Raw genomic sequence first — 14,811 nt, 5'->3', positions numbered from 1 at the left:
TCTTGCTGGGTCTCAACCAGTCCTTTATATATTCCTTGACCCGGAAGTGCTCTTCCTCTTCTTCCGGGTCAAATGACGACTCATCAGTCCTTAGGCAGCCCGGAAATACTATGGGCTTCTGTCCTCCGGACTCCAACACATTTCCGGACTGTAGGGGAAGTATGAGTCCCCAGGTCCTTTATGATCTCCCCCTGGCGGCACCCACGGCACCCAACAGGGCTGAGAAAGTGGACTCCACATCCCAGGATGCCCTGAGGGAATTCGGGGCACAGCTACCATCCAGAGAAGCTGCCATCTAGTGTTCTGGGAGAGACGGTGTCCTGGAAAAGCTGCCTTCCTCCATTCTTCCAGTTCAAGGACGTCCCGGCCAGATTGAGCTGCCAGCCGTCTATCACAAGAGGCACAAAGATTCACCTAAAAAATTCAAAACACAGGCTTTAGCTAGAAAACCCATTGGACCAGTTTTTTGAGATGTAAATGGTATCATCCACATTAATTTCCTGGAACAACAATCAACACAAAATTTTACATTGTAATGCTCAAAGCTTTAAAACTACAATTAAGGAGATTTCGAAAGGAAAAAGGAAGTGTTGTCCTACAAAATGACAATCCTAGGCCACACACTTTGCAAGCAATTATGGAAGCAATTTAAAGGTGAATCTCACTTCCCCACCACATCCACCATACTGTCCAGACTTAACATCCTGTGAGTGTCATCTTTTTCCAAAACACCTTTGTGGACATCACTATTTGTTTATCATTGGCATAATGTATACAGTTACCTGGTGACCATATAGACAAGTGAATATACAGTATGAAATAAAAGAGCAATTTATAAGAATTGTTTTCTGCATTTTTAAAATTTTTATACATCCAGTCTTACATAATAGATATGGAGGTATTTATTCAGCTCTCATAATATAACCAGAATATTCCTAATCTCGTTAACAAAAAATAATTATTCTTCGTTTTTTAAAAATTTTACTGTCAAACTTAGGTCATGGGTCGGATCTTGGAAGTTTGATAGAAAAAAATGCATATAAGTTTATTACATTTATTTATAACTAAACTCACTTATGTTAACAGAAATCTACTCTCTCATTTTGAATATCTATTTCCCGCAACAGGATTCATGCTTTTTATAATCGTATGTATATACCTCACTAGTTTAACATTCTCTAGACTAAGAAATCATAATTACATTTACAAGGAAGTAGCCCTATTCCCTAAATCTTTAATGAAAATTAATTCCCTCCTTGTTTTTGTCTTTTTCCCCATTCTTTCTCATGCAGATATTGATGAGTGTGCTGAGGACATCATTCAATGCCACAACCATTCGCGCTGTGTTAACCTCCCAGGCTGGTACCACTGTGAGTGCCGAAGTGGTTTCCATGACAATGGGACCTATTCACTTGATGGGGGATCCTGTGTTGGTAAGCAACTATGAAATAAAACTATTTCACCTTTAAAATATACTTTTACAAAAAAATAATTTACCCTAGTTTCAGAATTTCTAAATAATTTCATTATCATTATCAGCATGATGAGACGTCCTCCAACAGGTGCAGTTAAACCTCTAAATCCAGCTTGTGTCCCCAATGCCATCCCTTGGCATATAAGGGACCCCACACCACAAGCCCTGCTTATTTCTTTGGCCGTTATCCCACAGCCATCAGCGAGAGCCCTCTCAGAATATATGAAATACAAATTTTTCATCAACCTATTGTTCTCGTTATTTTACCATAATAACATTTAAATGTGCAGTCCAATTTTGCTTTTGAGAAAATGTCTTAGATATTTATGATGTCGTTACCATTTCACATACTGTATACTAACACGTGTTTTTCTTCATTTTAATGTACATGAGTGCTGAGCAGGAGTGCCGTCACTACTCTGCTCGGTGTAACATTCCCAGCCGCCTGTCTCCTCTACATAACACCACCGGCCAATGATCGTGCTCTTCATCTTGATCCTTATCTCATCTTTCATTTCCTTTCCTTTCCTTTAACCTCCATCTCTATCTTTTCTCTTTTTCATTTCTTGTCCTTCTCTGTTTTACTCTGGCTCCTCAGTGGGCAGAGGTGCCTTGTTACATACCCCAGAGCACTAATGAGGAAATTGGCTGAACTCCTCCAATTCCCTCATCAACATGCAGGGGCTACCTATCCTTGCTAATAGGTGCACCTCTACCGAACTGGAGCCTAAGCGCACTGTTTAAAAAATAAATAGACGCAATGCCACAGACCTCAAGATGCACATTACCATACCCCAGTGGTGTATGTGTTTGAATAAAAGGAAAAAAATGGTCTAGTGTGATTGTGAATATGAAACTTTCCTTCAGTGTTCTCTGCGATAGACTTAAACCCTGTCCAGTGCTATTTCCTACCTTAAACCACTGATGTTTAGATAGGTCTAGCATCTCACAGCCCTGTATTAGTGTCAGTAGTTTTATCAGTTAATAATACTAATTTTAAATTACAACTAGGTTTTCTCCACACACAGTGTCTGTTAGGTATTTCCATATCTATGTTATGTAATTATGTATTTAATTTTTACTGTCTGCCTACCTTTGAACAGCTCTTAGCCCCTTTGTCACTACATCCACTCTTAGACTGTTCCCAGCAAAAAAGTGACTTTCTCTTTTCCATCCATCAAAATGTATAGGATTTCTACTAACAAGCCTCTCCTGTTATGGTCTGATTATTGCTTAATGGAGATTGGTGATCAGTTCATCGATTTCAAGTGAAAAATAAATATTGCAAAATAACACAATACGTTTGCACAATATGGTAATAATTTTTTTTTGTTCAGTGGCTGTATATTTCACTTAGGAAATCTATGGAGATCATTTTTATCTACAATTAGGGGTGTTGGTTTTCATTTTAACCATTTTTTTAATTAGTGACCAGTTTTTTTTGCTAATGCCTTTATTTTAATTAACTTGCTATTTAAGACTTAAACCACTTTTTTATTTTTTCCTTAATTAGCAGTCAAACAATAATGAGATACAAAAATGTGCCAACAGATGACCAGCAGCATGTGTCCATAATACTACAGCTGAAAATAAAGTACTCAGGTACTCAATACAATTTGGTGGTGCTCTTAGAAAAAAGAAGAACAACAGATTTGGAAATGTCTGCTTAAATAACAGGTTTAGTTATCAACAAGAGTAGGTGTCTTATTAAAGAACCTGTTGAAGTGAAATTGCTTGGAGTTTGAGGTCTCAACTTTGTTAGTTATCTGCTGGCTCAGTTCACACCTAATTTCTGTTTGGCTGCCATTTAAAGAAAAAAGAAACAATTCAGAGGACCAGGTCTTAAAAAACACAACACTTAAAATGAAGGGAAAATATTCCATTTAACAGCAGAAATTGTTCAGTGATTAAGAAAGTGGAAAAAAGGAAAAGATGTAGGATCTGCTGATCTGCAATCTTGATCTACACTGTCGATGTTGACATGCACAACTTTACTTTGTTTTATGCCAGCACGACAGCCTGGCCTTCTAACTGTATGAGGTGTATCATCTCAAATCTATTTTCATTTACTAACCTGCAGCCACATTAAATATTGAAAGTAATTTAACGTTTGGAAAATTGTTACGTGGAGGCACAATGACCCAGAACTTATCATTGTTGCCTCGTAGCTCCAAGAGAATGATTTCAAATCATGACCCAGTCACTGCGGCTGTGTGATTTTCACATTCTGCCCATGCTTGTATATTTTTTCTTGGGCTCCCTGATATTCTTAATATATACCGAAACTTCTAGGTTCTGGATCTGCTGCTTTATCTATGGATTAAAAAAATTTAGGAGATCAATGAAAAAATAGATTTCCTTATTTGGGCATTTGGGGTCAGGTTTATAAAGCCTGCATACACACAAATAGAGGCTTGTAATGTGCATGTTGAACTTTCCACACAAAACTCTGCATTTATAAATGAAAACTTGGAGGACTTACATAATGCACATTTATGGTAACTCTGACCCATCCATACATAACATTTTAGAAAAAGTGGAAAATGATGACACTCTTAATAAAGTAGGGAAATGCAACTAAATGATGACTCACATACATAATAAGTTATATCACCAAGCCATTATTAACAAAGATTAAACCTTAAAAGTGATGAATGCGATGTATGGACTATATTTTAGTACCCTTTCAGGAGGGTCAGTGCTGCATTACAGATCTGAAGGACTTTTTTGTCATTTTTTCAGTTTAGATAGCAGTTGTTACTTCTCAGGATCAGAAACTAAAGCAATCCCTTGTTGTCAGTTGTTTGAAGTAAAAACAAATGCATGATTTACTCCCTACATAAAGAAAGCTATAAATATCGTGCCCTAAAGCCTATTCATAGCCTAATAGTTTGACACAGCGTGGTTAATTTTGGGCTACTTGAAGAGTATGTAGATAGATGGTCATATGCAAAGAAAACGAGAGTTTACAGATCAGCTACATTTTTTTGTCCATCATGGTGGCTTTCTTGGAACTATGGATTTGCTATTAAAAACTCTGCCTGTTCATGCGCAGGTTTTAACAATGATTGGCTTTCTGGCAACAGGAACCAACCAGAGATGAATAGCCGACAAGTCAGGAATATCTCAGTTGGTTCCATCATGCCCACTGTTCTGGAAGCCCTAAACAGAATTATGAGGCTTTTCATTCATTTTCCATATTCTGTGGCTGTACAGTCCAGCATAAAATGGCAATATGAAGCACAGTCCAGTTTCCTAATTTACTGCACTCATACTACAATAAGGGCACTTAGAAAGAATGAAGCTGCTTTTGTTAATCCTAACTAATTACATTGCATTAATGTACAAGTAATCTCTGATGCCAATATGAGAATGACAAACATTGTAGCCAAGGTCAACCCATGATTGAGCTGTCAATGCTGCTGCCTGTACATGATGGCTGGTTGTTGGTAAGGTAACTGGCTAAACCCTCAGTGTTTCATATGGCCTATACTATTCATTGCAACAGCAACCATCTCATTACTTGTGCCAGGCACCTTATTCCTTTCCCCAACCCCAAAGTGTAGAGGAGAGGTGCTACAATGCTGAGAGGAGTGTGGCATAGGAAGTGTTTTTTATAAATTTTAACAATGCGCTGTCTGTTCTTACACCTTACAATAGGGCCCTGGTCCAAACATGAAAAAATGGCTTAAACCTAAGAAATACGTCAATTTTTTAAAGAAAATTTTTATCAGGTATTAATCTGCAAATTGAGATTGCACAAATATTGTAAAACAGGTATCCATGTTGCTTTAGAAAGGAATTAAAAAAAACAAATAAACCATTAATGAGATTCAGCTATTTTAAAAGAAAACCAGCCGCACACCTCATCTTGACGAATTTCTCTCCCACCGTTATAAACCCCATCCATAGGAGTGTAGTTAATAATAATAATAATAATAATAATAATAATAATGTGGAAAATGTGAAGTCATGGCCACCAAGAAAGAGTGTCTCTGTTATAGGAAGTCGGGTGTGCTACTTCCACCCCTGTAAAAACGTAAGACGTATCAGGGGATGAGCCTGCTTTGTTTTGCAAGACTGCAGTGTGTACATCAAATACAGTAAGGTTAAAATTTTCAGCTATCAGCTGTACCAGCATCCTGAAGACATTTTTCCACTTTCCAAAATTCAACTGGAAAAAACTATCAAAACCTAAAGGATTGAATGGGCAGCTTTCATTAGAGTGATTTTGATTGTTGATCTTATTTTTTGCAGTGTTAAATGCTTACTGAACATAGATGCATAACAGATCTGAATGACTATTGTTACTAGTAGGGGATGCCACTGAGTCCCAAACCCCAGACACGATCACACACAAACCAGTCACAGGTTCAAACATAGTCCCTGTTGTATTAATAAAACATTAGTTTTCACGGATCAGATAAGAACAGCTAAAGTAAACAGCCAAGAAAAACAATGCTCTTTCTTCACTCTTTTCCCGTTAAGCCTCATCCACCACCTCCTGACTCGTACTCCCAGTTAAAATGATGCAGCTCCTTTTTACATTTAACCTAGTGCTTGGTGTGTGGGTGTGTGTGTGTGTCCTGCGGTGGGTTGGCACCCTGCCCAGGATTGGTTCCTGCCTTGTGCCCTGTGTTGGCTGGGATTGGCTCCAGCAGACCCCCGTGACCCTGTATTCGGATTCAGCGGGTTAGAAAATGGATGGATGGAGTTGGCTTCAGTAAGAAAAGAAAGAAAAAATAGGAAAGAAACAAAGAAAGAAAGAGAATTGTGTTTTGCCACTGTTACAAAGAAGCCTTTTGTAAGGTATGTTGGGTAATAAAATGTGTATTTGCACCCAGGACTTGTGTCTGTGCAGTTGTGTCCTGGGTTTGGATGCTAAATGCCCCCCTATTAGTCATAATACATTTTTTTACAAGATTTATTTCTATAGCACATTTTCATACAAACAAAGTAGCTCAAAGTGCTTTACATGATGAAGAAAGAGAAAAAAGACAAAATAAATAATTAAAATTAGGGAACATTAAATAACATAGAATAAAAGTAAGGTCCAATGGCCATGGAGGACCGAAAAAAAAAAAATCTCCAGACTGCTGGAGAAAAAAAATAACATCTGCAGGGGTTCCAGGCCACAAGACCACCCAGCCCCCTCTAGGCATTCTTCCTAACATAAATGACCTCAATCACTCCTCATTGTATTCAGGGTTCACATGGAAGAATTTGATGATGACGATCATGTAGACTTCTGGCCTTTAATCCATCAATGTAGGGGCATCACGGTGCTTTGATTGGGTGGTGGTGGCGCAGATCTCCACCACTGGAAACCGGAAAAAGAACAGAAGAGAAATTAGGGGTTAGTATGGATTTTGGAGCCACTATGAATAATAATGCTAATTAATTAAATATATAGAGCATCAGGATTTAACTAAGATGAAGCTATGCGAAAGCCATGTTAAAGTAATGTGTTTTCAGCAGTTTTTTTAAAGTGCTCCACCGTATCAGCCTGGCAAATTCCTATTGGCAAGCTATTCCAGATTTTAGGTGCATAACAGCAGAAGGCCACCTCACCATTTCTTTTAAGTTTATCTCTCGGAATAATAAGCAGACACTCATTTGAAGATCTAAGGTCATGATTTGGAGTGTAAGTGTCAGACATTCCGAAATATAAGATGAAGTGAGACTATTTAAGTCTTTGTAAACCATGAGCAGTATTTTAAAGTCAATTCTAAATGACAAAGGTAACCAATGTAGTGACATCAAAATTGGGGTGATGTGCTAGGATTTTCTTTTCCAAGTTAAGATTCTAGCAGCTGCAATCTGCACTAGTTGCAATTGATTGATGTCTTTTTTGGTAGTCCTGAGAGGAGTACGTTATGGTAATCTAGTCGACTGAAAACAAAAGCGTGAAGTAATTTTTCAGCTTCTTGCAATGTTATGAGAGGTCGAACTTTTGCTATATTTCTTAAGTGAAAAAATGCTGTCCCTGTAATTTGATTAATACGTGATTTAAAATTCAGGTTAGAGTCAATAGTTACCCCTAAATTCTTTACCTCTGTCTTGACTTTTAATCCTAATTCATCAAGTTTAATTCTAATAACCTCATTATATCCATTATTGCCAATCACTAAAATTTCTGTTTTCTCCTTATTTAGTTTCAGAAAATTACTACTCATCCATTCGGTAACACAAGTGAGACATTGTGTCAGTGAATCAAAAGTGTTGGGGTCGTTTTATGTTATCAGGATAGCTGTGGTAGCTCACATTATGCCTTGAGATAATCTGACCTAATGGGAGCATGTAAATCGAAAAGAACAGCGGACCCAGGATAGAGCCTTTTGAAAAAGAAAAATATATATATATTTTTTTTTTCAAAAGGCTCTATCCTGGGTCCGCTGTTCTTTTCGATTTACATGCTCCAGATTTACATATATTATAATTACCACAACTAACAAAGAGTTTTCTACCTGCCAGATAGGATTCAAACCAATTTAAGACAGTGCCAGAGAGGCCCACCCATTGACTAAGGTGATTTCTAAGGATATTGTGATCAATGGTATCAAATGCGGCACTCAGGTCTAAGATGAGAACAGATAAACGGTCTCTGTCTGCATTTACCCACAGGTCATTTACTACTTTAACGAGTGCAGTTTCTGTACTGTGATTTCTTCTGAAACCTGACTGAAACTTATCAAGAATAGCATGTTTATTCAAGTGATCATTAAGCTGCATAATGACTGCCTTCTCTAGAATTTTACTTAAGAAAGGTAGGTTAGAAATAGGTCTAAAATTTTCCAAAGCAGAGGAGTCAAGGCTATTTTTCTTCAGCAGAGTTTTAACTACAGCAGTCTTAAGACAGTCTAATCTAATGACAAGTTTACTATGTCAAGAATACTATCAATTAGCATGCCCGATACTTCTTTGAAAAAACTTGTTGGTATTTGGTCAAGAATGCAGGTGGAGGGTCTCAGTTGAGAGATTATTTTGTATAAATCAAGTAAATCTATCCTGGTGAAAGAATTTAATTTATTTATAATGGAGTACCTGGGTTTAAGAGGATCAGTATTGGGGAGATGTACTATGTTATATCATTATGATTAAAAAATACAGCAAAAGCCTTATAAGTTTCACTGGAAGTATTTTGGAGGCATTCGATTGAGTGGCGTTGATTTAGCAGACGATCAATTGTAGACAACAAGACAAGGAATTACTAGCATTGTTATTTGAACCACTTGTCATGTTTGTGTTTTCCTGAGATGTCTGCAAATTGCTTACAGAGTTTGCTAGCACATAATGCATTACTACACAATTATTTTTGTAGTCAGAGTGGTTTATTATGGGATATTTTCAGTTTTAATATAGACAAGCACTCTTCTCTGGCAACATAAATATGTGAAAACAATGGAAATGAAGTAAAGATCAAAGTAAAATTAACCTAAGCAATGTATTACAGTACATTAGCTTTCCATGATAAAGTAAAATACAGCAAAACAAACAAAGGTACTTTGAGTTTGGCATTTCATGTCTCTTATTATCTACAAAAATGAATATTCCATTTAGCATTGTTTTTCAATTAAAGTAAGAAACAGTGCTCCACATTATACACAAGTCATAGTTTTTATGAAATTATACTCAAATCAATAAAACATTTTTGCTCTGAACAAATGTTCTGAATGTGTCATTTTTTCAGGAAAGCTTTATTACTAGCGTTAAAGCTTTGTGTAAGAAGAATCAGAGTCAGCTCTATTTTTTGAGGAGGCTCATGTCCTTTGCAGTATGCAGACCTCTGTTACAGATGTTTTATCAGCCTGTTATAGTAGGTGCTGTTTTCTGTGAGGCAGTCTGCTGGGGCATTGGCATTACAGCATGTGAGGTCAGCAAACTCAATAAACTGACCTGGAAGGCTGACTCAGTGTGAACTCTCTGGAGATAATGGTTAAGAAAGAACACTTAATAAAATGCTGGCTATCCTGGAGAATGGCATGTGCCCTCTGCATGCCATTCTGGATAAACAAAGGATCACCTTGAGCAATATATGTGGTTGTTTGTGACAGCAGCCATTTTATTCTGTAATGAGTTTCTGTTGCCAGGCTTGAGTTGTTACTTACACCTTTTATTGTCCTGTGGTTTCTTCACGTTTTGTGTTGCACAATTGCTGTTCTCACTTTTTATATTTCTAGCAGAATTAAAAAGGTATCAGTGGTTGACTTCAATTTTTTAAAATATAATTGAATGATCCTATTCCTCATGATGTCTAAGGTTACATAGACACACATTCTTTTGAAAGCATTGGTTATAGTTTGGAGATGCTATCTATATCTATATTACACCTATAAAAGTATAATTTCTATATTAGATGCATTATAATGTTAGGAAAGTTGTCCATGTAGTAGAAGAAATTTTATAATGAAAGATTGCATTGAAAGCACACTTCTTTAAAGGATGCAAATATATTGTCTATTTGTCAATATACACACCTGCAAAAGCTGCAATACAAAGAATATTTTATAGGTTAAATATTGTGTACTTTATTAATGGTGAAAGTACTGTATTATTAACTAGTAAGTTGTAAACAAAAGTAAGATATCAGCTTTAAAGTGTGTCCCACACAGCCATAGGAGATTATTTTTATTTATTTATTTATATTCTGGAAATCACAGTACAAAGATTGAAACATAATGCTACAGATTGCATGCAGATAAAGATTGTGTTGAATAGATCAGTGTTTATGGAAGAAAAGTTGTTAAAGTGATTTTGACATTTTCAAAAATGGCCACCCTACCTTAATCCAGCATGGATCTCCCACAGACAAGCAGAGTGCTGTCATTATACTCAAAGATAGACCAAACGTCAGACTATTTACATATGAAATTTCCCCTTTTCTTACAATAAAAAAAGTCCGTCATTTTTATACATTATTGTTGGAATACCTGCTGTGACCAAGGTTTTTGAAAGAGATTTATGCCTTGTATATGCAAGACATTTACAGTTAAATTGGACTTACTAGTTTCATTTCTTTCAGGTATGTGAGTTTTACAACATGTGAGTTTAAAAGGAAATACATAACACAGCTCAGTAATGGCAGTATGAGTTTTTTATGATTTTTAAAGAGTGTTTAATTTCATGTAATGGTACAATTACTCTAGATTTCACTTCTCACAATGCTTTATTTGTCAAAGTTTGTTGACAGTGCCATAAGTATGTGCATTCATAAAAGTACATATCAGCTTAATCTTTCAATAAGCAGCAGCTCTTCATATAATGTGATCAGGTGCACTAAATACTATAGTACTTACTAGCAATGTTCTGAATGACCTGGTAGGTAGTGTCACTGGTGACATGAGAAAGTTGTCAAGGATGGATGCAAAACTAGGAGATGAGAGACAAAATCATAGTCAAAAAGCAGACTAAGATCAACACCTGATGAACACAATGACATGTCACCAATGCCTAATACACAAAACCAGAAACCTACTTAAATAAACAGGGCAAAAAAATTCGTTTTGTGATGTGTTTGTGATATTTGGAATTTCTGACAAAGTGAATATCAGGCAGTTATCTTAAATATCCCCATAACCAAGATATCTCTTGTCTTTGCTTCCAGCAGTCATGTGTTAGTGATGCCGCACTGCCCCTAAAAACAAAATGGTTGAGGCTGATAAGAACAAACACAAAATTAAGCTAAACGTAAGAAACCACTAAAGGGACATGAGTAAAAAAAAAAAAAAGAAGAAAATATCATTCACAAGATCATTTTATGCGCACATGAGAATGATTTGATGTGTTCATTAGATCTTTTAGTATGCATATGAGAAAGTTTTCTGTGCTCATGAAATATTATTGCATGTGCATGAGAAAGTATTCTGTGTAGAAACTTTCATATGCTCATGAGATACAGTGGGATGCAAAAGTTCGGGCAACCTTGTTAATAGTCATTATTTTTTGTTACGATAAAAAATGTCAGTTAAATATATCATATAGGAGACACACACAGTGATATTTGAGAAGTGAAATGAAGTTTATTGGATTTACAGAAAATGTGCAATAATTGTTCAAACAAAATCAGGCAGGTGCATAAATTTGGGCACCGTTGTCATTTTATTGGTTCCAAAACTTTTAGAACTAATTATTAGAACTCAAATTGGCTTGGTAAGCTCAGTGACCCCTGACCTACATACACAGGTGAATCCTATAATGAGAAAGAGTATTTAAGGGGGTCAATTGTAAGTTTTCCTCCTCATTTAATTTTCTCTAAAGAGTAGCAACATGGGGGTCACAAAACAACTCTCAAATGACCTGAAGACAAAGATTGTTCACCATCATGGTTTAGGGGAAGGATACAGAAAGCTGTCCCAGAGATTTAAGCTGTCTGTTTCCACAGTTAGGAACATATTGAGGAAATGGAAGACCACAGGCTCAGTTCAAGTTAAGGCTCGAAGTGGCAGACCAAGAAAGATTTCGGATAGACGGAAGCGACGAATGGTGAGAACAGTCAGAGTCAACCCACAGACCAGCACCAAAGACCTACAACATCATCTTGCAGCAGATGGAGTCACTGTGCATCGTTCAACCATTCGGTGCACTTTACACAAGGAGATGCTGTATGCGAGAGTGATGCAGAGGAAGCCTTTTCTCTGCCCCCAGTACAGAGCCGCTTGAGGTTTGCTCAAGCACATTTGGACAAGCCAGCTTCATTTTGGAATAAGGTGCTGTGGACTGATGAAACTAAAATTGAGTTATTTGGGCATAACAAGGGGTGTTATGCATGGAGGAAAAAGAACACAGCATTCCAAGAAAAACACCTGCTACCTACAGTAAAATATGGTGGTGGTTCCATCATGCTGTGGGCTGTGTGGCCAGTGCAGGGACTGGGAATCTTGTCAAAGTTGAGGGACGCATGGATTCCACTCAGAATCAGCAGATTCTGGAGACCAATGTCCAGGAATCAGTGACAAAGCTGAAGCTGCTCCGGGGCTGGATCTTTCAACAAGACAACGACCCGAAACACTGCTCAAAATCCACTAAGGCATTCATGCAGAGGAACAAGTACAACGTTCTGGAATGGCCATCTCAGTCCCCAGACCTGAATATAATTGAAAATCTGTGGTGTGAGTTAAAGAGAGCTGTCCATGCTCGGAAGCCATCAAACCTGAATGAACTAGAGATGTTTTGTAAAGAGGAATGGTCCAAAATACCTTCAACCACAATCCAGACTCTCATTGGAACCTACAGGAAGCGTTTAGAGGCTGTAATTTCTGCAAAAGGCGGATCTACTAAATATTGATTTCATTTCTTTTTTGTGGTGCTGAAATTTATGCACCTGCCTGATTTTGTTTAAACAATTATTGCACACTTTCTGTAAATCCAATAAACTTCATTTCACTTCACTCCTATATGATATATTTAACTGACATTTTTTATCGTAACAACCAACGATTTATACAGGAAAATATTGACTATTAACAAGGTTGCCCAAACTTTTGCATCCCACTGTATTCTTGTATGCACACATGCCAGAAAGAGAACATAAATGTATTTGATTTATAGCTACATCCTGTCAATCCCTGAAGTCAGGAGTGTTGTAGATTCCTACTACATGAACAATGGAGAAAGATGATTTTATACATCTTTTCAGGTCAAGAAATGTTCCAGAGGACATTGAGCATCGTAATGCCTTTTTTGGGAAAGACCCAGCTTGAAATACAGGACCATGAAGTCCATGTCAACTTTCCAATAGTCTACACCATGGGTGTCAAACTCCAGGCCTGGAGGGCCGCAGTGGGTGCAGGTTTTCTTTTTAACCCTTTTCCTAATCAGTGTCCAGTTTTCACTGCTAATTAACTTCTTTTCCCTCTATTTTAATAGCCTGTTTTTAAGGATTAAGTCTTCTGAATTGATTGTTTTCTTCATTAAATGACAGCCAAACAGAAATGAGGCATGAAACTAGTCAACAGACGACCAGCTAAATTGGGGCTTCAAACTCAAACCAGTTCCTTAACGAGAAGCTGATTCTTGCTGTTAATTAAACCCGTTATTCAATTCCATGGCATGTTGCTGCTGTCTTTTTGCCACAGCAGACATTTCCAAAACTGTTGATATTCTGTTTTTTTCTAAAAACTCCTAAAATATTTTGGTAACCTGAGGGATCAACCTTACTGAGGCCTTCATCTTTATTTTCAGATTTTGTTTGATGGGTACAGGTGAGCTGGTCATGTCCTGCTTTTTTTATGTCTCATTACTGTCCGGCTGCTAATTAAGGAAAAAACAACTATGGGGCCTGAGTCAAGCTAATTAAAGCTAAGGCTAAAGAAGTTAATTAGCATCAAAAACAGGTCACTAATTAAGAAAAGGGTTAGAATGAAAACCTGCAGCCACTGCAGCCCTCTAGGGCTGGAGTTCGACACCTCTGGTCTACACAATAAAACAGAGTTATGTAAGCAGAACAGGTCTACCCAAAATATACAGAGCCAATAAAGGGACACTTTGCATGCTAATACAAAATGATCTCATAAGCACATGACATTTCTTGTACACTCAATAAATGCACACAATAAATAAGATTTTTTTTTTGCTTATAGCCCTTTTGGGACTTCATAAAACCATGATCCAAGACAGACAAAATGGTGGTGCAAAAAACATAACTAAAATATTTTCATAATCAGAAAATGTCCAAAGAGAAAAACAATGAGTGACAACTGTTCAGTGCCATGACTTGCCCAGCCTGTGAAACTCAAAATGATGCTTAACCTCCAAAACTGAAGCGTTAAAGCTCCAGTGAAACCTGGAACCAAAGTACCTTACCACAGACTGAAGAAGTAGACTTTGAAGCCTGTACAGGTAAAGAAGAGCTAAAGACTTCAGAACTCAGTAGGGAAAGGGGACCATCGAAGCCCCTGGCCAAAAAGACAAAAGCTAAGTTGCTTAATAGTTGAAGATGTATTTAGCATTTACAAAATAATAAAAAAAATGGAAACAAAATGATTGAATAATAAGAAATGGCATTTTTAACACTAGAATTACCAAAACCTACAAATAAACTTATAAAAACCGCCCACCTTAAAACCCTTCGCACCTCTCCACCAGCGTCTTTTGTCTTGTAAATGTGCCGATCAAGACAAGCAGCAAGCAACCTACTATTCCATCCAACCCACCGCTGCAAAATGGGCACAAAGCTCTTCCACCTCAAGCCTTGATTATCTTAGAGTCAGGTACCTAGAGTTGTATAGGGAAATAATATATCGTTATTTGGAACACATGCATTTCATGTTTGTTCCATTTCTACAACAATCTATGTAAACATATCGCTAAAACTGAAACGTCTTTCATATTTTAGTAAT

The 14,811-nt window shown here is 37.1% G+C and overlaps 1 protein-coding gene across 1 annotated transcript in view; it reads left to right on the top strand.

The window, feature by feature from the left end:
* The window catches only part of LOC120526187 (protein kinase C-binding protein NELL1-like), a 1,449,010-nt gene that overhangs the window by 1,331,892 nt on the left and 102,307 nt on the right, over positions 1-14,811 (top strand). The window contains exon 16 of the mRNA XM_039749219.1: positions 1,293-1,433. Within this exon, the coding sequence (XP_039605153.1) occupies positions 1,293-1,433 (141 nt within the window). The remainder of the gene's footprint in view (positions 1-1,292; positions 1,434-14,811) is intronic.

The sequence above is a fragment of the Polypterus senegalus genome, chromosome 1 (genome assembly GCF_016835505.1).
Source record: "Polypterus senegalus isolate Bchr_013 chromosome 1, ASM1683550v1, whole genome shotgun sequence".
Lineage (NCBI taxonomy): Eukaryota > Metazoa > Chordata > Cladistia > Polypteriformes > Polypteridae > Polypterus > Polypterus senegalus.
The sequence above is the reverse complement of the archived record's forward strand: the minus strand, read 5'-3'. Positions and strand labels throughout refer to the sequence as shown.